This window comes from Arachis hypogaea, chromosome 19 (genome assembly GCF_003086295.3).
Source record: "Arachis hypogaea cultivar Tifrunner chromosome 19, arahy.Tifrunner.gnm2.J5K5, whole genome shotgun sequence".
In the NCBI taxonomy this organism is placed as follows: domain Eukaryota; kingdom Viridiplantae; phylum Streptophyta; class Magnoliopsida; order Fabales; family Fabaceae; genus Arachis; species Arachis hypogaea.
In genome coordinates this window covers 63,829,043-63,852,973 of record NC_092054.1, presented here as the reverse complement: position 1 = coordinate 63,852,973, position 23,931 = coordinate 63,829,043, and the positions used below count along the sequence as shown (strand labels likewise).

General features: G+C 34.6%; 1 protein-coding gene and 1 pseudogene across 1 annotated transcript; both read left to right on the top strand.

Annotated features, from left to right (window-relative positions):
* Positions 1-1,771: 1,771 nt before the first annotated feature.
* On the top strand, positions 1,772-15,802 carry LOC112778410 (uncharacterized). The gene is made up of 3 exons (XM_025822727.1): positions 1,772-2,127; positions 14,916-15,289; positions 15,417-15,802. The coding sequence occupies exons 1-3, from the start codon at positions 1,772-1,774 to the stop codon at positions 15,800-15,802; spliced, it is 1,116 nt and encodes a 371-aa protein (XP_025678512.1).
* A 3,312-nt stretch (positions 15,803-19,114) lies between these two features.
* Positions 19,115-20,570, top strand: LOC112778409 (serine hydroxymethyltransferase, mitochondrial-like; annotated as a pseudogene).
* Positions 20,571-23,931: the final 3,361 nt, after the last annotated feature.

The following is a 23,931-nucleotide window of genomic DNA, read 5'->3' as shown; positions in this document are numbered from 1 at the left end:
GTGTTATCGACTCGGACTGGTGGTGGTTGGACTGCATGAGGCCGTGAGTGTCACTTTGCGATTGCAACTTGCGAGACTCTCTTGCTCTGCCTCTCTGTCTCTGGCTCTGGAATCTCAATCGCTGGTCGCTGTTCTTCCCCTCCCCTTTGCTGCTAGTTCATCAGGTAAGTTAAGAGTTAAGACCTCTTTAATCTTTATCCTCTTCAATCTTATTTTAATTAGAAAAAATGGTAAATGATATAGAGGCATATGGATAGAGTTGATTACAGGGTATGGTAGTGTCAAACAATTGTTCAAGAGTTTTAACCAATTCATGGTAGCCATATGAACTAAAAGATTGAGTTTAATCTCTGAACATCGTGTCTTAATTTATTATACCCAATAATGTTTAACACAAAATGTATTGAGATAGTAGTTCTCAAATTATGAATAATAATTATCTTGATTCTTGACACTTTAATTAAGCTAACTAGCTAAGTGTTCCTCTGCTATATATTTGAGTTTAATTATCTTGAGACTTGAGTGATTTTATTAGAAATTCAGAAAAAGCTGTAGTAGAATCTGTAAACAGCATGGACTTCTTTATTCACAGAAAAAGAAGCTACAATTGGCAGTGTGTGCATCAATATATTATCCCTTTTTTCTGAAACCATTAATCTTCTTTAGCAAACCTTATAAACTTTCCTAAAAGGTAGATATAACAAATATGATATATAGAAGAAGCATATCACTTTCTCACTCTAGTAATATAATTGAACGCTACTTCTGTGGTTCTATGTCAATATATGGCAAAATTTTATCCTAATTTGTGTTAAAAGTACAAGCAATGTACCTAACTAATTAGGCTAATTAGACCAATTTCATCCATCATCATATTGTTGTCGATTACTAGCATAGCTTCATCGGTTATTACCTCTCATAAATGAACATCGTGATTTGGCCTTACTCACCTTCTGTGTTGCCTGTAATAAAAAGGAGGTTAGCAAGTATAGGTTTATGTTTGTAGTTCTCATTCCTCATGTTTTTAAGTCTGGATTTTGTTTAGTGTTCTTGTCTGCAATTCTACTTTGCTAATTTCAAATTCTCTTTCTAAACTTCCTTCTAGTCTTATTTAGGCATAAATCATAGTTTTGTTGAGTGGTTTCCTCTAATAAGTTCTTAATGACAATACATTGAGAAAATAATAATCCTCATCATCTTAGTTTTATATATGCCACCTTTTTTTTACTTTGATATTGTTGAGTCCTTGCATTTTTGTTGGAAGTTTGATATGTTTCATACAAATTATTGAGCGATCTGTCAAGTTCCAAGTGAGTTTTTTGTCTCAATAAATCAATAAGCTAGGTTTTGTAACTCAATTGACTAGAGTGCAAGGGATTTCAATATGCTGTTCTTAACCCCAAAGCTATCAGATGGGGCGTTATCTTTTTCTGACTTGAATCTTTTAATGCAATAAACATCTATGTGCTATAATCTTAGCAATTTTGAACATATCTTCATGTACTGTGCTTGAATCATAAGACAATTATGTTCCTTGTTTAAACGTTTCTGTGAAGTTATATGATATTTGTTTTCAGATTTACCCCATTCTTGAATTTTTTTATGCTGGTATTTTTTGTTTAAATTGGATTGTTAAATTTTTGTTGTTGAACTTGGATGGTTGTAATTGAAATTGAACACAATTCTATAATTTTTGTTAAATTGTTGAATTTTTGCTTTGATATTGAATTGATTCATTGAATATTTACTGTTTTCATTTTTTTTAACAGGAATGGCATCGACTCAAGCTAATGCAAGTGAAAATCCAACTAATATTCCAGCTTCTCAATCAGGAAGTACAACTGGAATTGCTAGTAAAAGAAAAGTTTCTAAGAATAATCTTGGGAGTAGAACTGATGTAGGATGGGAGCACGGGATATCTATTGGAGAAGATGGAAAGAAGATACAATGTAAATACTATCAAAAATTTTTTTCAGAAGGAGTTTATAGATTGAAACACCAGTTAGCAGGAACTCAAAAAGATGTTGGGGCTTGTACAGCTGTTAGTAATGAAGTTAAGAAGCAAATGTGGGATGTTGTGAATGAGTTGCAAGTGAATTTGATGAAGAAAACAAGCATGGGTGGGTGGTGCACGAAACTACAATCACACTTTTGCAATTCCGCACAACTAACCAGCAAGTGTACTGGGTCATCCAAGTAATACCTTACGTGAGTAAGGGTCGATCCCACGGAGATTGTCGGCTTGAAGCAAGCTATGGTTATCTTGTAATTCTTAGTTAGGATATCAGTAACGATTCTTAGTTTTAATTGTAAAAAGTAAAAGAACATGAAATAAATACTTATTATGCAGTAATGGAGAACAGGTTGAGGTTTTGGAGATGCTCTGTCCTCGGGATTTCTGCTTTCCTACTGTCTTCTTTTTCACGCACACAAAGCTCCTTCTATGGCAAGCTGTATGTTGATGGATCACCATTGTCAATGGCTACCATCCATCCTCTCAGTAAATATGGTCTGGCTGCGCTGTCACCCAGGGCTAATCATCTGTCGGTTCTCACTCAGGTTGGAATAGGATCTATTGATCCTTTTGCGTCTGTCACTACGCCCAACATTCGCGAGTTTGAAGCTCGTCACAGTCATCCCTTCCCAGATCCTACTCGGAATACCACAGACAAGGTTTAGACTTTCCGGATCTCAGGAATAGCCGCCAATAATTCTAGCCTATACCACGAAGGTTCTAATCTTAGATTAGAAACTCAAGAGATATGCACTCAAGCTATTGCAGATAGAACGGAGGTGGTTGTCAGGCACGTGTTCATAGGTGAGAATAATGATGAGTGTCATGGATCATCACATTCATCAGGTTGAAGTGTGAGTGAATATCTTAGAATAGAAACAAGCGTGATTGAATGGAAAACAGTAGTAATTGTATTAATTCATCGAGACACAGCAAAGATCCTCACCCCCAACCATGGAGTTTAGAGACTCATGCCGTAGAAAACACAAATTCTGATGTAAAATATCATGAGGTACAAAATGAATCTCTAAAAGTGATTTTTATAATGAACCAGTAACCTAGGTTTACAGAAAATGAGTAAGCTAAGATGGATAGTGCAGAAATCCACTTCCGGGGCCCACTTGGTGTGTGTTTGGGCTGAGCACTGAAGCTTTCACGTGCATAGGCTATTCCTGGCATTGAAATCCAACTTTTGTGCCAATTTGGGCGTTTAACTCCAACATTTATGCCAGTTCTGGCGTTTAACGCCAGAAAAGGGTAAGGAGCTGGCGTTTAAACGCCAGTTTGTGCTACCAAATCTCGGGCCAAGTATGGACTATTATATATTGCTGGAAAGCCCAGGATGTCTACTTTCCAACGCAATTGAGAGCGCACCAATTGGGCTTCTGTAGCTCCAGAAAATCAATTTCGAGTGTAGGAGGGTCAGAATCCAACAGCATCTGCAGTCCTTTTTCAGCCTCTGAATCAGATTTTTGCTCTGGTCCCTCAATTTCAGCCAGAATTTACCTGAAATTATAGAAAAATACACAAACTTGTAGTAAAGTCCAGAAATGTAATTTTTGAATAAAAATTAATAAAAATATAATAAAAAGTGACTAAAACATACTAAAAACTACCTAAAAATAATGCCAAAAAGGGTAAAAATTATCCGCTCATCACAACACCAAACTTAAATTATTGCTTGTCCCCAAGCAACTGAAAACAAAAGAGGATAAAAAGAAGAGAATATACAATAAATTTCAAATATCAATGAAGCTCAGTTCCAATTAGATGAGCGGGACTTGTAGCCTTTTTGCTTCTGAACAATTTTGGCATCTCACTTTATCCTTTGAAGTTCAGAATGATTGGCATCTATAGGAACTCAGAATTCAGATAGTGTTATTGATTCTCCTAGTTCAGTGTGTTGATTCTTGAACACAGTTACTTTATAAGTCTTGGCCGTGACCCTAAGCACTTTGTTTTCCAGTATTACCACCGGATACATAAATGCCACAGACACATAACTGGGTGAACCTTTTCAGATTGTGACTCAGCTTTGCTAGAGTCCCCAATTAGAGGTGCCCAGAGCTCTTAAGCACACTCTTTTTGCTTTGGACCACAACTTTAACCACTCAGTCTCAAGCTCTTTACTTGTACCTTCATGCCAGAAGCACAAGGTTAGGGACATCTTGGTTTAGCCGCTTAGGCCAGAATTTTATTCCTGTGGGCCCTCCTATCTGTTAATGCTCAAAGCCTTGGATCCTTTTCACCCTTGCCTTTTGGTTTAAAGGGTTATTGGCTTTTTCTGCTTGCTTTTTCTTTTTCTTTCCTTTTTCTTTTTTTTTTCGCCAAATTTTTTTTCGCAAGCTTTATATTCACTGCTTTTTCTTGCTTCAAGAATCAATTTTATGATTTTTCATATTATCAATAACATTTCTCCTTTTTCATTATTCTTTCAAGAGCCAACAGTTTTAACATTCATAAACACAATATCAAAAATATGCACTGTTCAAGCATTCATCCAGAAAACAAAAAGTATTGCCACCACGTCAAAATAATTAGATTATTTTCAAGATATAATTCGAAATTCATGTACTTCTTATTCTTTTGCAAATAAAAAAATATTTTTCTTTTAAGAAAGGTGAGGGATTTATGGGATTATTCATAGCTTTAAGACATATACTTTAAATTTTATTGATTATGGAATAGAAATTAAGACTTAAAATAAACATAAAAGCAGACCAATAGAAGACAGAAAATTAAAAACATAAAGATAAATGACGCTTAAAATAGATCTCTAATAACAAAAGTTATCACAGAGTTAGGATTCAACAACTTGCATTGAGGGAGGCAAGTACTCCTTCAAGTTGTGGGACGCCTGGCTCTTCAAGGGAGAGCTTCTGGCACTTCAGCTCCTGTAGCTCACGCCCTTGCTTCTCCTGTTCCTTAAGCAGCTTGCAAAGCATGCTATTTTGATTTTGTTGGTCTTCCTTAAGTTGATCTATAGCTTCTTGCAGCTTGGTGACAGATGCTTCTAGGCGGGTCCAGTAGTCAATTTGAGGGATTTCTGGGAGGAAATCATGTGCCCTCCTTTTGATGGAGTTATCTTGCACTTGTTGTCCCTCCATTGACTTTTTAGTGATTGGATGTTCGACTGGGATGAACTCATCTACTCTCATCTTCACCCTAGCATCTTTACATAGCAGAGAAATTAAGCTTGGGTAAGCTAATTTGGCTTCAGTGGAGTTCTTATTTGCAATTGTGTAAATCTCAAAAGAAATCAGATGATGAATCTCCACTTCGTTTCCCAGCATGATGCAGTGAATCATCACTGCTCTTTTGACAGTGACTTCAGAGCGGTTGCTAGTGGGCAGTATAGAATGCCCAATAAAATCCAGCCAGCCCCTAGCGACTGGTTTGAGATCTCCTCTCTTGACTTGGTTTGGGACACCTTTTGAGTTGGTTATCTACTTAGTTCCAGGGAGGCATATGTCCTCTAGAACTTGGTCCAAACGCTTATCTACTCTCACCATTCTCCTATTAAAGGACTCTGGATCATCTTGTAGTTGAGGCAGTTTGAAGACCTCTCTTATTTTGTCAAGGTGGAAGTAAATAATCCTCCCTCTGACCATAGTTCAAAAGGTATAGAAGGCAGTTCCAGTCATTCTCTGCTTATCTGTCAGCCACAGATTTGAGTAGAATTCCTGAACCATGTTTCTTCCAACCTTTGTTTCAGGATTGGCTAGAATTTTCCAACCTCTGTTTTGAATCTGTTCTTGAATCTCCGGATATTCGTCTTCTTTCAGATCGAACTTAACTTCCGGGATCACTGATCTCAAACCCATTATTTTGTGATAATGGTCTGCATGTTCTTTGCTTAAGAACCTCTCTTGATTCCAAAGTGGTTTTGGAGTATTCTCTTTCTTGCCTCTTGAAGTGGTTTGTTTTTCCTTAGGAGCCATGATCTTAATGAGTCTTAGCTCGGTGATCACGGAAAAACACACCAAACTTAGAGGTTTGCTTGTCCTCAAGCAAAAGAAAGGAACAGAGAGGAATAGGAGGAGAATCGAATTCGAATGGTGGAGGTATGGGGATGGCCGAATGTGTATTTAAAAGTGGAGGGGAGGGTTTTTCGAAAATTTTGAAAAAGATATGATAGAAAGATATGATTGGTAAAGATAAATCATGATATGAAAAAGATGAGATTTTAAAATTCAAAAGATATGAAAAAAATATAAGGAAGTTAAATCTAAAAATTTATTGATGCATCTAAGAATTAAAAGAATATATGATGAGTTGGAAAAGATTTGGAAAGGAATTGAAAAGATAAATGAGTTTTTGAAAAAGATTTGGAAAGGATTTGAAAGAAAATTGAAAAGGGATTTAGAAGATTATTGAATTTTTGAAGATTGAGTGTGAGCGATGAAAATTTGTAACATGTTTATGGAGAAAATTATGAATTAAAACATGAAAGTTTGAAAAAAATTTGAAGTGGAAACAAAATCTCCTCCCTTTGTCCTTTCTGGCGTTTAACGCCCATATGTTGGCCATTTGGGCGTTTAACGCCCAGCCAGGTACCCTGGCTGGCGTTAAACGCCAGAAATCCTTTATCACTGGGCATTTTTCTAAATGCCCAGGATGCTGCAACTCTGGCGTTAAACGCCCAGAATGGTGCCCATTCTGGCGTTTAACGCCCAGAATGGTATCTTTACTAGCGTTAAACGCCCAGAATGGTACCCATTCTGGCGTTTAACGCCCAAAATACCTTTACTGGCATTTTCGTGCCAGTGAGCTCCTTTTCTCTGCTTTATACTCTGAATCCTTCTGTAACTCTGTGAACTCCTACAATTGATAATTAACCTTGAAGATAATTTATATCAAACTCCTATAATTATTATTAAAATAACAAATAAACTTTTCTAATGGCTGGGTTGCCTCCCAGCAATCGCTTCTTTATTGTCTTTAGCTGGACTTTACTGAGCTTTAATCTAGTCTCAGTTTTGAGCATTCCTGCTCAACATTGCTTTCAAGATAATGCTTTACTCTCTGTCCATTAACAATGAACTTTTTGTCAGAGTCAATATCCTGAAGCTCTACATATCCATATGGTGACACACTTGTAATCACATATGGTCTCCTCTACCGGGATTTTAATTTCCCAGGGAATAATCTGAGCCTAGAGTTAAACGACAGAACCTTCTGTTCTGGCTCAAAGACTCTGGATGACAGTTTCTTGTCATGCCACCTTTTTGCTTTCTCCTTGTAATTTTTTGTATTTTCAAAAGCATTGAGCCTGAATTCCTCTAGCTCATTCAACTAGAGCAATCTTTTCTCTCCAGCTAACTTGGCATCAAGCTTTAGGAATCTGGTTGCCCAGTAGGCTTTGTGTTTCAGTTCCACTGGCAGGTAACAGGCTTTTCCATACACAAGCTGGTATGGAGAGGTCCCTATAGGAGTTTTGAATGCAGTTCTGCATGCCCATAGAGCATCATCCAGACTCCTTGCCCAATCCTTTCTACGGGTACTTACAGTCCATTCCATGATTCGTTTTAGTTCTCTATTTGAGACTTCAGCTTGCCCATTTGTCTGTGGATGATATGGAGTCACCACTTTGTTGTTAATTCTATATCGGATCAGAGCAGAGTCAAGCTGTTTATTGCAGAAATGAGTCCCTCCATCACTGATTAGTATTCTAGGGACACCATATCTGTTGAAGATATGCTTCTGGAGGAACTTTAGCGCTGTCTTAGTATCATTAGTGGGTGTGGCAATTGCCTCTACCTATTTAGATACATAGTCTACTGCCACCAAAATGTAAGTGTTTGAGTATGATGGTGGGAAAGGCCCCATGAAGTCAATACCCCATACATCAAACAACTCAATCTCTAAGATCCCTTGCTGAGGCATGGCATAACCATGAGGCAGATTACCAGCTCTCTGGCAACTGTCACAGTTACGTACAAACTCTCGGGAGTCTCTATAGAGGGTAGGCCAGTAGAAGCCACATTGGAGAACTTTTGTGGTTGTTCGCTCACCTCCGAAATGTCCTCCATATTGTGATCCATGGAAATGCCATAGGATCTTCTGTGCCTCTTCTCTAGGCACGCATCTACGGATCATTTCGTCTGCACATCTTTTAAAGAGATATGGTTCATCGCACAAGTAGTACTTTGCATCAGAAATTAATTTTTTTGTTTGCTGTCTACTGTACTCATTGGGTATAAATCTCACAGCCTTATAGTTTGCAATGTCTGCAAACCATGGTATTTCCTGAATGGCAAAGAGTTGCTCATCCGAAAAGGTTTTAGAGATCTCAGTTAGGGGAAGAGACGCCCCTGCTACTGGTTCTATCCGGGACAGGTGATCAGCTACTTAGTTCTCTGTCCCTTTTCTATCTCTTATTTTTATATCAAACTCTTGCAGAAGCAACACCCATTTTATGAGCCTGGGTTTTGAATCCTGCTTTATGAGTAGATATTTGAGAGCAGCATGGTCAGTGTACACAATCACTTTTGATCCTACTAGATAGGATCTAAACTTGTCAATGGCATAAACCACTGCAAGCAGCTCTTTTTCTGTGGTTGCATAATTCTTCTGTGTGTCATTTAGAACACGACTCGCATAGTAAATGACGTGCAGAAGCTTGTTATGCCTTTGTCCTAATACTGCACCAATAGCATGGTCATTGGCATCACACATTAATTCGAATGGTAATGTCCAGTCTGGTGCAGAAATGACAGGTGCTGTGACCAACTTAGCTTTCAGAGTTTTAAACGCCTGCAGACACTCTGTATCAAAGATAAATGGCGTGTCAGCAGCTAGCAGATTGCTCAGAGGTTTTGTAATTTTTGAAAAATCCTTTATAAACCTCCTATAGAATACTGCATGTCCCAGAAAGCTTTTGATTGCCTTAACATTGGTGGGTGGTGGTAATTTTTCAATTACCTCTACCTTAGCTTGATCCACCTCTATTCCTTTGTTCGAAATTTTATGCCCAAGGACAATTCCTTCAGTCACCATAAAGTGAAATTTTTCCCAGTTTAAAACTAGGTTAGTCTCTTGGCACCTTTTCAGAACAAATGCTAAATGGTCAAGACAGGAGCTGAAGGAGTCTCCAAATACTGAAAAGTTATCCATGAAGACTTTCAGAAATTTTTCCACCATATCAGAGAAAATAGAGAGCATGCATCTCTGAAAGGTTGCAGGTGCATTGCACACACCAAAAGGCATCCTTCTGTAGGCAAATACTCCAGATGGACATATGAATGCTGTTTTCTCTTGATCTTGAGGATCTACACAATTTGGTTATAACCTGAATAGCCATCCAAAAAGCAGTAATAGTCATGATCTGTTAGTCTCTCTAGCATCTGGTCTATGAATGGTAAAGGAAAATGATCCTTTCTGGTGGCTGTATTGAGCCTTCTGTAGTCAATACACATACGCCACCCGGTAACTGTTCTTGTAGGAACTAGTTCATTTTTTTCCTTATGAATCACTGTCATACCTCCCTTCTTTGGGACGACTTAGACAGGGCTCACCCAGGGGCTATTAGAGATAGGATAAAAAATCCCAGCCTCGAGTAATTTAGTGACCTCTTTCTGCACCACTTCCTTCATGGCCGGATTTAACCGCCTCTGTGGCTGAATCACTGGCTTAGCATCATCCTCCAATAGGATCTTGTGCATGCATCTGACTGGACTAATGCCCTTAAGGTCACTTATGGACCACCTAAGAGCTGTCTTGTGTGTCCTTAGCACCTGAACTAGTGCTTTCTTTTCCTATGGCTCTAAGGCAGAGCTTATGATCACAGGAAAAGTGGCATTCTCTCTCCAAAACACATATTTCAGGGATGGTGGTAGTGGTTTGAGCTCGGGTTTAGGAGGTCTCTCCTCTTCCTGAGGAGTTTTCAGAGGTTCTTCCGTTTTCTCTGGTTCCTCCAGATCAGGCTGAACGTCTTTAAAGATGTCCTCTAGCTCTGATTGAAGACTCTCAGTCATATTGATCTCTTCCAACAAGGAGTCAATAATATCAATGCTCATGCAGTCATTTGATGTGTTTGGATGCTGCATAGCTTTGACAGCATTTAACTTGAACTCATCCTTGTTGACTCTCAGGGTCACTTTCCCTTTTTGTACATCAATGAGAGTTCATCCAGTAGCTAGGAATGGTCTTCCTAGAATGAGAGTTACATTTTTATGCTCCTCCATTTCCAGCACTACAAAGTCAGTGAGAAAGGCAAATGGCCCAACCTTGACAATCATGTCCTCAATTATGCCTGATGGATATTTAATGGAGCCATCAGCAAGTTGGAGGCATATTCGGGTTGGTTTGACTTCTTCAGTCAAGCCAAGCTTTCTAATAGTGGATGCAGGTATTAGGTTGATACTTGCCCCAAGGTCACATAGAGCTATCTTGGTACAAGCACCCTCTAATGTGCATGGTATCATAAAGCTTCCGGGATCTTTAAGCTTCTCTGGTGAGCTTTTCAGAAAGACTGCACTACATTCTTCAGTGAGGAAAACCTTTTCAGTTTCTCTCCAATCCTTCTTATGACTTAAGATCTCTTTCATGAACTTAGCATAAGAGGGTATTTGCTCAAGTGCTTCTGCAAAAGGAATCTTTATTTCAAGAGTCCTGAGATAGTCTGCAAAGCGGGCAAATTGTTTATCCTGTTCTGCTTGGCGGAGTTTCTGAGGATAAGGAATTTTGGCTTTATATTCTTCAACCTTAGTTGCTGCGGGTTTATTTTCTACAGAGGCAGGTTGAGAAGCCTTTTTGAGGGAGTTATTATCAGCACTTGTAGGTGTCTGATCCCTCATTGGCGTTTGAACGCTATGATAGGGGGATGAATGGGTGTTTAACACCAGATTCCTACCCTTTTTTGGCGTTTGAACGCCAGAACTGGACATAGATTGGGTGTTTAATGCCAGATTTCCTCCCTTTTCTGGCATTTGAACGCTAGAAGTGGGCATCCACTGGGCAATTAACGCCAATTTTTCACCCTTTTCTGGCTTTGAACGCCAGAATTATTCCTCTCTGGGCTCTTACTGTCCTCAGATGGACTTTGGGTGGTGGTTTGGTCATCCTCTGTCAGTTGTTCCTTTCTTGGCTTTTTGCTACCTTGAGCTGAATTATTCAATGTCTTCCCACTCCTTAGTTGAATAGCTTGGCATTCTTCTGTTATCTGTTTAGATAGCTGTTGTCTTGTCTGATTCAATTGTGCTTCCATATTCTTGTTAGCATTTTCAGTGTCTTGGAGCATCTCTTTAAATTCTGCTAACTGTTTTGTCATAAGAAGCAATTGCTGGCTGAGTTCAACAACTTGTTCTTGAGGACTAGGATCAGTAGATGCTTCCTTAGCCTCTTCTTTCATGGAGGACTCACTGCTTGAGTACAGATGTTGATTTTTAGAAACTGTATCAATGAGATCTTGAGCCTCTTCAATTATCTTTCTCATGTGTATAGATCCACCAGCCGAGTGATCTAGAGACATTTGAGCTTTTTCTGTAAGCCCATAGTAGAAGATGTCTAACTGTACCCACTCTGAAAACATTTCAGAGAGGCATTTCCTTAACATTCCTCTGTACCTCTCCCAGGCATTATAAAGGGACTCATCATCCTCTTGTTTAAAGCCTTGGATGTCCAGCCTTAGCTGTGTCATCCTTTTTGGAGGAAAATATTGATTCAGGAACTTGTTTGATAACTGTTTCCATGTTCTTATGCTTGCTGTGGGTTGGTTATTTAACCACCTCTTAGCTTGATCTTTTACAGCAAATGGAAATAGTAATAATCTGTAGATATCCTGATCTACTTCCTTGTCACGTACTGTGTCAGCAATTTGCAAGCTGTGCCAGAAACTCAGTAGGTTCTTCCTGTGGAAGACCGAAATACTGACAATTTTGCTGAGAATTTAGCTCAAAACTGCTTACTTTGATGGGAGGTATACAGATACTACTTCCGTATGCAGCGGTAATGGAGTTAGCATATGACCCCAGAGTCCTTCTGGATTGTTCATTTCCACTTAGGTCCATGATGGAGAAAAGGGGATTGATATGAATTGCAAATAAATTATATTTTTATTTTTATGTTATTTAATTAAAAACAACCGACTAAATAAAAAAAAGTAGAATAACTGGAAAATAAAATAAAAGTTTCGAAAACTAAAATAATTGACCAATTAAGAAAATTTTGAAAACTTTGGATATGGTTTCTGAAAAAAAAAGATTTTGAATTTCAAAATTTTAAAACTAAGATAAGATAAAATAAAAATTTCAAAATAAAAAAATGAAAAAAATTTTTTTGGAATTTTCGAAAATTCAGTTAACTAGAGAGAAAAAATATTTTTGAATTTAATGAGGAAAGAGAAAAACAATAAAATGACACAAAACTTAGACTTTTTAGATCAAAACAAAGAAAACAAACAGGAAAACTTTGAATATTAAGATGAACACCAAAAGCAACTTTTGAAAAATTTTTAAGAAAATTAAAACACAAAGGACACCAAACTTAAAAATTTTTATACTTTGAACAGTAAAAATTCAAAAAAAAATGAAAGAAAAATAAACTTATGTAATTGACACCAAACTTAAAATATAAAACTAAACTTAAACGGAAGACTCTAAACCAAAAAGAAAAATTTTCCTAATCTAAGCAACAAAATAAACCGTAAGTTGTCCAAACTCGAACAATCCCCGACAACGGCACCAAAAACTTGGTGCACGAAATTACAATCACACTTTTGCAATTCCGCACAACTAACCAGCAAGTGCACTGGGTCGTCCAAGTAATACCTTATGTGAGTAAATGTCGATCCCACGGAGATTGTCGGCTTGAAGCAAGCTATGGTTATCTTGTAATTCTTAGTCATGATATCAGTAATGATTCTTAGTTTTAATTATAAAAAGTAAAAGAACATGAAATAAATACTTATTATGCAGTAATGGAGAATAGGTTGAGGTTTTGGAGATGTTCTGTCCTCGGGATTTCTGCTTTCCTACTGTCTTCTTTTTCACGCACGCAAAGCTCCTTCCATGGCAAGCTGTATGTTGGTGGATCATCGTTATCAATGGCTACCATCCATCCTCTCAGTGAAAATGGTCCGGCTGCACTGTCACCGCATGGCTAATCATCTGTCGGTTCTCACTTAGGTTGGAATAGGATCCATTGATCCTTTTGCGTCTGTCACTACGCCCAACATTCGCGAGTTTGAAGCTCGTCACAGTCATCCCTTCCCAAATCCTACTCAAAATACCACAGACAAGGTTTAGACTTTCTGGATCTCAGGAATGGTCGCCAATAATTCTAGCCTATACCACGAAGGTTCTAATCTTATATTAGAAATCCAAAAGATATGCACTCAAGCTATTGCAGATAGAACATAAGTGGTTGTCAGGCACGCGTTCATAGGTGAGAATGATGATGAGTGTCACGGATCATCACATTCATTAGGTTGAAGTGCGAGTGAATATCTTAGAATAGAAACAAGCGTCATTGAATGGAAAACAGTAGTAATTGCATTAATTCATCGAGACACAGTAGAGCTCCTCACCCCCAACCATGGAGTTTAGAGACTCATGCCGTAGAAAACACAAATTCTGATGTAAAATATTATGAGGTACAAAATGAATCTCTAAAAGTGGTTTTTATAATGAACTAGTAACCTAGGTTTACAAAAAATGAGTAAGCTAAGATGGATAGTGCAGAAATCCACTTCCGGGGCCCACTTGGTGTGTGTTTGAGCTGAGCACTGAAGCTTCCACGTGCATAGGCTATTCCTGGCGTTGAACTCTAGATTTTGTGCCAGTTTGGGCGTTTAACTCTAACTTTTATGCCAGTTCTGGCGTTTAACGACAGAAAAGGGTAAGGAGCTGGCATTTAAACGCTAGTTTGCGCTACCAAATCTCGGAACAAGTATGGACTATTAAATATTACTGGAAAGCCCAGGATGTCTACTTTTCAACGCAATTAAGAGCGCATTAATTGGGCTTCTGTAGCTCTAGAAAAGCCATTTTGAGTGCAGGAGGGTCAGAATCCAACAGCATCTGCAGTCCTTTTTTAGCCTCTGAATCAGATTTTTGCTCAGGTCCCCAATTTCAGCCAGAATTTACCTGAAATTACAGAAAAACACACAAACTCATAGTAAAGTCCAGAATTGTGATTTTTGAATAAAAACTAATAAAGATATAATAAAAAGTGACTAAAACATACTAAAAACTACCTAAAAATATTGCCAAAAAGGGTATAAATTATCCGCTCATCAGTGGGGCAAGCCCAGGGGAAGCTACTAAAGAAGTTGACACTACCGGTGACAAAAGAAAGGGAAAAGAACTAGATGGCAACATATTCAAGAAAATACGCATTAGTACTCAAACAACAATCAACAATATATTTAAGAATAATTTGAGAGAGGAAGTATGTTTAGAGATTAGTGCTTTTTTCTACAACAATGGCATCCCTTTTAATGTTTCAAGGAGCGAGGAATACAATAGAATGTCTGAGAAAGCTATAAGATATGGACAAGGATTCAAGCCATCATCCTACCATGAATTAAGGGTGCCTCTTTTGAAGAAACACATGAAGCTTGTTCAACAATCACTAGAGGAACATATAGCATATTGGAAGCAGGTTGGTTGCACAATAGTGACTGATGGTTGGACAGATAAGAGAAGACGAACCATCCTAAATTTTTTGGTTAATAGTCCTAAAGGGACTGTTTTTTCTTAAATCTATTGATGCCTCTCATCATATTACTAAGACAGCTGATAAAATCTTTAAAATGATTGATGATGTGGTTGAAGAGGTTGGTGAAGAAAATGTTGTTTATTTTGTATAGGAAATACTATTAATTTGGAATCAGATTCAACTTCAATTCTGAAAATATTGTTTATTTTGTAACTAATTTATTAATTTTTTTATGTTTTAGTTATATACCTATTTGGGATATTATTGATGCAAGATGGGACAACCAACTTCATAGGCCATTGCATGCTGCAGGCTATTATTTGAATCCTCAAATTCATTATAGCTCTGGTTTTAAAATTGCTTATGAGCTTAAGAAGCAGTTTTATGCTTGTATGGAAAGGATGACAAGAAATTCAGATTTAATCACTAAGATGGATGTTCAACTTGAAGATTTTAAGACTCGAAAAGAATTTTTTGATAGTAAAGTAGCTCAAAATGCAATTTATACTAAAACTCCAGCTCAATGGTGGGATTCTTATGGAGATCAGCATCCAGAGCTCCAACAATTTGCAATTCGTGTCTTGAATTTGACATGTAGTTCATCTGGATGTGAGCGTAATTGGAGCGCTTTTGAGATGGTTAGTAGTTAAACATAAGTTGTATTTTACTTTTATAAATTTGGTTGTTAATTCTTCAATTCTATCTTGTTGTTCGACTAATATTTTTTATCTACTTTTGAAAGGTTCACACAAAAGGAGAAACCGTTTAAAAGCTAAAACCATGAATGATATTGTGTTTGTGATGACAAACTTAAGATTAGCAAAGAAAAAACAAATTAGAAGAAGTTTTGATTATGACTGTAGTCTTGATGAGTTAGACTCTGATGAAGAGTGGATTGTTGCTGACGAAGATGGAGAAGAAGAAGATTTAGATGCTCTAATTCCAGATCCTGATTTAAATGATGAAGCAAGTGGTAATAGAGTTATTGGTGCCTCTAAGGATCCTTTGGCAATTTCTTATCTTGATGATGATGAGTTTGAAGAACTTCTCCAAGGACCTCTTCCTCCTGCTCCTGATAATGATGAAGATGGTAATGCAAAAGTTTGTGAAACTCCTAATTTTGACTGATGAAGAATAGAATGATTATTAAATACTTGTTTAGATTTTAGTTAATTAGTTGTTCATTCTAGTAGTTTGGTTGGTTTATTTGCTACTTGAATTTATTTTAGTGTCGTATGAACTTGTGAGTTGTGAATTTGTGTTTTGATTTGTGAATTTGTGTTGAATTATTACTTTTAACTTGTTATGGTATATATATATTAGTTATAATTCTATGGGTAATTTAGTTTATTTGAGATTTATTTTATTTTCTGTAAAATTAGTTTTTGCTATTAAATTTTTCTAAATTTTTATAATTTACGAGTCATATTTACGTTCTGTCTTACGATTCAACAACTTACGATTTTGAGTTAGTTTAACAAGTCGAGGTAAGAACTACGAGTTCACTATCTTGGCTACTATGATAGTATACTATATAAGTTTAATATATTTTTAAGCTATTAATACATAAAAAAATTGTATTTCTTTGTCAATAATATTAAATGTGTATAAAAAATTATTTTAAATATGTATGTTACATAATATTTTATATATACTAATATATTATATAGTATTAATAACAAATATTATGGAAGAAATGTGGGCATTAATACATAATTATAAAAAAGATAATATTTATATATTAATAAAGTTAAAATGTGTGTATTGTTTTAAGTCACTTATCATTATATTATTCTATAATAGTTACATTGTGATGCCAAGTATACTAACATAGCATGTTCTGGTTTGAATATGCTTCTTTCTCTTTTGTTTTCTTTTTTTTTTTTTTTTTTTTGAAAAGAATCAAATTTAAATCATTATGTTTATTAACATTTAATAATAAATTATGATAAGATTTGTCAATAATTAGAATATTATATCATTTTTTTAACAACCACAATAATTCTTTTCTATATCTCCATGAATATTATATACAGAGTATTTTATTTACCATTTATCAATATAAATTTGAAAGTCAAAGTATTTTATTTTTGTTTTTTAATTTTATTTTCTCCTTAATTATTTCATATAATGATATTTTTTTTATTGAAATTGATTTCTTTTAAGACATAAATAATAATGTCAGTCATTCTTTTATAAATTCAACCTTACTTTTATTCTTTTAATTATATAATGAGTGTTTTTACTCATGTTTTTTTATCCTTGCAACCAAAATTATCTTTTATATAATGATTTATAATGCATTATTACATTCATCATATTTCATCACGAATTATTTTCGTCGATCTAGATACTAATTATATTTGAATTTGATAAATTGTATTTGATAAATTTTTTATTTTAATTTTTTTTATCATTTATGAGTTTTTTACCAAATTCAAATACATTCAAGTAATTAAATTAAAAAATACTATTAATATAATAGTAAGACGTCTAATTTTAATATACTTTCAAGTTATAAATACATGAAAAATAATTTTTTTAAATAATAATGATATTTTTTTATCAACAATACTAAATGTATAAAAAAAGAATGCATTAATTACATATTTTTACATAATACTTTACATATATTAAGATATTATATAATATTAGTAACAAATATTATAAAAAATACATGAATATTAATACATGATTTTGAAAAAAAATTAATATTTATATATTATTAAATTTAAAATGTCTGTATTAATATTTTAAATCACTTAATCGTAGGAATGTACGTAATTATATTATTAGAAAAAAATATTCTAATTTATTATAAATTATACTAAACATAAATTATTTAAATTATTTATAAAATTATACATAATTATTTGTTCTTAAATTAAAGAATCAAGTCACTATATCATTATCATTAGTTAATAATTTTTTCTAATTTGAAAAGTATTATAATTAAACGTATAAACTTTGACCGAGGAATAAACATGTTAGTTTTTTAAATAAAATTTTTAAATAAAATTTTGAAAATAAAATTATATTTTAAATTTTTTCTTTGTTTGAAATTCATAATTTATTTTAGATAGTTTGAGATTTTGTTTCCTAATATATTAAGTATGACCTTATTTTTATGCTCTTTATTATTATATTATTAATTAATAAATTTTTTTCTGATTTTAAAATTATTATACCATTCGAAAGAATATGTATATTAATATATGATTATAAAAAATAAAATATTTATATTATTAAATTTAAAATATATGTATTAATATTTTAAATCAATTAATGATAGAGTATATATGATTATATTATTAAAAAAAGATAATTTATTTCTAATTATACAAATTATACTACAATTGTGCATACTTATTTATTTTTAAATTAGAAAATTAAATTATTATATAATTAATTAATAATTTATTTTCTAATCTTAAAAATATGATAATTAAATGCATCAACTCGGATTAAGGGATAAATATGTTAATTTTTTAAATAAAATTTTTAAATTAAATTTTAATAATAAAATAATATTTTTAGTTTTTTTTTTAAAATTAATTAATTTATTTTAGTCAGCTATTTTGATATTTTATTTCCCGGTGTATTACGTATAATTTTTATTTTGATGCTCTTTGTTTTTTTTGGTCTATGCCTAAGTGTTTTAGGAGCATACAACTATTAACAAAAAAAATATTTTAAATAATATTTAATATTTTTAAAATTTATTTTATACAAAATTATAAATAGAATAACTTCTCATAATGACTACACTCAACAGAATATAAGATAAAATAATAGAGTTAAGTCCCATTATGGTCCCTGAGAATGGCGAGTTGCACTGAATTAGTCCTCGAGATTTCAATTGCACTAAATTAGTCCTCCAGATTCAAAAAAATGCACCACGTTAGTCCTTCTTCCAATTTTCGTCACCGGAGCACTAACGCCGTCAGTGACGTGGCCAGTTCTTGCCACGCTGAACAGAATGAGACGAGGTCATTTCTAATTTGGCGCTAAACATCTCTTTGAACGACGTCGTTTGTATGTGATGAGAAATAAAACGTTAAGCACCCTTTTTTTTGTTTCTACTCTTCGTCTTATACTTCTCCATTAGTGTAGAGAAAAAAAGGTTTCTCTTCCATGAGTGACCCAAAGTAGCAACAGGTGGCTGCAATAGAATTTTTCGAGACCATTAGAACACGACGTTCGATGTGCAGTTGTCGGAAGAGTACGTTTGCCACTATAGGGATCTTCAGTGTCGTCACTGAGGTTAGTGAGGATGAAATTTTTTTTTCAAATTTAATGGAATGTTGTGATGTGTGTTGATCATAGTTAAGTGTTTTGTATATTGTCAATTCACAAGTTTTAAAGCTGATTTTGTGTTAGGGTTTTGTTTTGATGTTTTGTGGGACTATGTTTAGGGGTTTCTTTTTATGCTCTATTCGAATGGTGGAAGAATCAGCACCCATCGAAGGCAATAAGCCCACTGCCCTGGCTAATAACATTTCACCAGCCAACATCACAGAACTAACAAATCCTGATGAAGCTGTCTACGACAAAGAGAGACCAAGAGTTACAGTAAGATATCACTTCAATTCATCTCTACTATAGGAAAAAAAGAAGGTTAATTGTGTGATGGTTTCGATTTCAAATTGTTGGGATTTTCAGTGGCCAAAGCAATTGAATGCCCCACTTGAGGTTGTTGATCCTTAGATTGCTGATATAATTGAGCTCGAAAAAGCTAGGCAATGGAAGGTAATTTATTTACATACATGTTATTGGTCATGAGACTCTTCATTTATGCAGCTACAATTGTTGCGTGCAATGTGATTGCAGAGACCATGGAACAACAAAATTATTTCTGTTTTAATCGTGGTTCTGTTCAAAATTACCGCACCTAGAAAAAATCATTACATAAGGATTGAAACTCATTTTTTTCTTTTTTCAGTAGCTTGTACTTATTAGAATGACTTATCTGAATATCACTTTTTTTGGGGTGAAGGGGCTTGAATTGATACCATCAGAGAATTTCACTTCAGTCTCTGTAATGCATGCTGTTGGCTCAATCATGACTAACAAGTACAACGAAGGATATCCTGGTGCAAGATATTATGGTGGAAATGAGTATGTCACTCACTTTTCTTCTTTGTGTTCGTTCACCTCTCGATAATTTAACAAACACAATAATATATAATGGCTAGCATTTTGAATTTTATTATTGGACTCCTGCTTCTAGTCTAATTAAAAAATTGTTGCCTTTCTTCCTCAAGGTACATTGATATGGCAGAAAGACTATGTCAGAAGCGTGCCCTCGAGGCATTTAGGTTGGATCCAGCTAAATGGGGAGGTAACTGCACAATAACTATATTGGTATACACTTTTATTTGGCTTTATTGATTCCACATTATTTCATCTTGTTGGTCATTGGCCTGTTGTTCTAATTATTCTAACTTTGCAGGTGGACATGATCTATTCTTTGTGATTACCTTTTTTTTTTATTTTTTTCCCTTTCTTCTTCTACCACTTGAGGCACACGAGTTTTTGTTCAGAATTCAGAAGTAGCATTTAGGTTGAATTCTCTTGTAAACTTTTTGCTGGTTAAATTTCAAAATAAATGCTCATGAGCTTTTTTGATATTCAGTAGAGTCTTTTAAAATATTTAAGTGTCAATTTTTCTCATATGTTATTACCCATAAACTGCAGTGAACGTTCAACCTCTATCTGGGTCTCCTTCAAATTTTCAAGTTTATACTGCATTGCTAAAACCTCATGACAGAATCATGGCACTTGCTCTTTCTCATGGTGGACATCTTTCTCATGGATACCATGTATTTTCAATTTCCATCATCCACCATTTCCTGTGATAATGAAATCTATCAGGTTCATGGGTTATTGGTAATTTCTTTTGGCAATTTCTTCAAGGATTAGATAGAAATCACTTTGTAGTTATTCATAAAAATTTAATTCTTTTATTACATATCTATTTATGTATAATTCTAATTAGTTGAGACTTTGTTAGGGTTAGCCTCTGTTGTGGACCACCGGAGAACAGGGCGGCAGCCACAGCTACACCACTCTGGAACACTCGATGCTCTACTAGTTCCTCTGGAGATCCTTCTGTTTGACCGCATGAAACTCTGGCTCCCGCTTGCACTCATGATCCTAAACCCAAAAAGCTACACAGTGAAGAAGAAGACGAAGAACTAGGAAAAGTGGGTAGAAGAAGAGGAAGAAGTTAGGGCAGAAATCTTGGTTATAAAAGGGGATAAAGACTAAATTGGAGCTAATCAAATTTATTGTCATGTCATCTCACCGTTGTTGGGTCCAGCGTGGCAAGAACTGGCCACGTCACTGACGGCGTCAGTGCTCTGGTGACGGAAATTGGAAGAAGGACTAATATGGTGTATTTTTTCGAATCTGGGGGATTAATTTAGTGCAATTAGGATCTCGAGGACTAATTCAGTGTAACTCGCCAATCTCAGGGACTAAAGTAGAGCTTAACTCTAAAATAATCATTATATATAATGTATACTAGAAATTGAATTGTTACAATTAATAAAAGAATTATTGTAAAAAGATACATAATTAATACATAATTATGAGATAAATAATATCTTAATTTAATACCAATTAAACTGATCATTAGTGTAGTGAATACATGAAAAAGAATCAAATATCATTTGTATTTTCATAAATACATGAAATTTAAACTATTAATACCTAATAATTAAATCCCTTAAAATAACAATAATTAAAACATAATTAATTCGTATGTACATGTGCGATGCGAAATATAATTAGAACCTAATCAATTGGAACCTAATAATTAGAATTATAATTTCTCAATAAACAAAATTTTTCATTTGAATTTTGAGAGTAAAAGAATATTTTAAATAATATTAAACATAAATAAATATAATATATAAATTTATTATACAATAAAATAGAAAGAACATGTATATTAATATAATAGTATACAAACCGTCAGATATTATTAAAATTATGATGCGTGCTGTAACACCCTACCACACAGAGCTTTACGCTTAAGTCGAAAACAGAGATGGTGTAGTATTAGGACCTCTAAAAATAAAATTTATAAGTAATATAGTTGAAGAAATTCATAACTAGGAGCCTTGAAAGAAGGTTTAAACAAAACCGTAAAAAATAAAACGCATCACACACGGAAAAGGGCAACCGGATAAAACATAAACTACACAATAAAAGTGGAGGATCAAAATACAAAATAGCAAGCTCCCAACTCAGTCCGCGAAGTAAAGACTGGCCGAAGTATAAGTGTGTATATATACATATAGTCATAACCCAAAGGAATCCCAAAATACAAAATAAACGACCTATTTCTCCATTGTCGACCTCTAGGAGGGACATAGCTAGCTATATACATGTAGGAGAATTCTAGAACATATATACATCGTATGATATCAAAATATAAAATCCCAAATTAGACTTCGCTTGCCAGAGATCTCAGACGCCTAGCAAGGTGCCACTCGACCTGCATCTGAAAATAACAACATTCGCATGGGATGAGGTTCTCAGTATGGTAATAGTGCCACATACATAAGATATAAGGTTTCGAGAAAGCAGACAATCCTAGAACTTTGACACTCATATTTAAAACTTAAAGAACCGAAATGGTAAACCATAAGCAGGATAGTTATCTAAAGTTTTTATAGTTCTAACTCAAACCCAACTTAATTCCTCAATTTACAATCCACTTTTTGTCTCATAAAAATCTAACTCTACAATTCACCTTCTATCTCCTCTAACCCTCCGAAACACCGTGCACAGACAAAGCAATCACAGGTAGAATTCAGATACACAGGTAGCAAGTATAGCAAAGAAGCATAGTAATTCACAAAGACAAACCCAAATAATTCACAATCAAACAAAAAAAAATATATGCATATGATGTGTGCTTGCCCTATGGCTGATGAGTCTCATCTATCGGTTATAAAGCCAACCCGACATGTCCTATAACTAACCCAGGATAGAACACCACAATATGGAACATGTATTACTCGTCTCCCCGTGCTGGTGTTTCACCTAACCCGTAATAGGTATTACTCGTCTACTCAGGTAGGTGCCTTAACCATAACCCGGGTAGGAATTACTTGTCTATCCATAGGCTATGACTCGGAAAGGAATTACTCGTCTATCATCGGATAGGAATTACTTGTCTATCCTCAAAATTACATCTCGGATAGGGGTTGTATCTATCCCTAAATCCATTATTCAATATCTCATTTAATTCATCATGTAATCAGTGTTTTAGCACTTCTCAAGCTCATACTCTCTACTTCACACCCTTTCTTCACCTTCAATTATCACCGTTTAACTTTAAATGTGTCCTAGGGATAACTTACTCACTTTTGCTTAGCTACGTTCACACATACATACTGCTAAATTTTGATACACCCTTTGGATCTAAATCAAAATTTTATCGCAATTGGATTAGAATTGAATTTGATAACAAATTCAACAAAAATCTACTGCTGCACTTAAGAAGATTCAGAAAAATACAACAGACAACTCTGTTTTTGAAAAATCATTAATAAATTCAATTATAATTCGTTACTTTTAGATTTTGGTGAGGATACACTATACACCACTAAGTTTTAGTACAAATAAGTTTTAGGTTCATATCACTTTGTTTAGTTAATTAAATGTCAATTGGAAGTGCTGCCCTGTTTCTAGTATTTGGTCCTGAATTTTTTGCGAATAGCCCAGCTTCCAAGACACATAACTAACTCTTAAAAATAGCTATGGACATAAGATTTGTACTCAATTAAAGTAGACTGATAGATATTCAAAATCCCTTTAGAAGTAACTCAAAATGCCAAATAAGTCCAAAGTTCTAGTGGCTGGAAGTTGATACTACAGAACCAGAAAACTAGAAAATTTTGCAACAACCACTGAATTTCAAAAATTCACATCTTGCAAACCGCTTGGCCAAATTTTCTGAAATTTTTATAGAGAAATCTTGACTTCTTGATGTTGGATAGAAAAATAATTTGGATAAAAAACTATGTCTATATTACTCATGGTGTTTATTTTAATTTGTCCAAATATACAGAAAATTCTGCATTAAGTAACTTAACAACCTCATGTACCAAATTTTATATTTAAGCCAAAAATTCCTCTAAAACCATAATTCTATCCCTCTTTCGACTAACCAAAGTTGCTAAAGTGATCAACACAATCCCAGGAGTTGGAGCAAAAATTGAGGAGCTGGAGCAGAAGTCTGA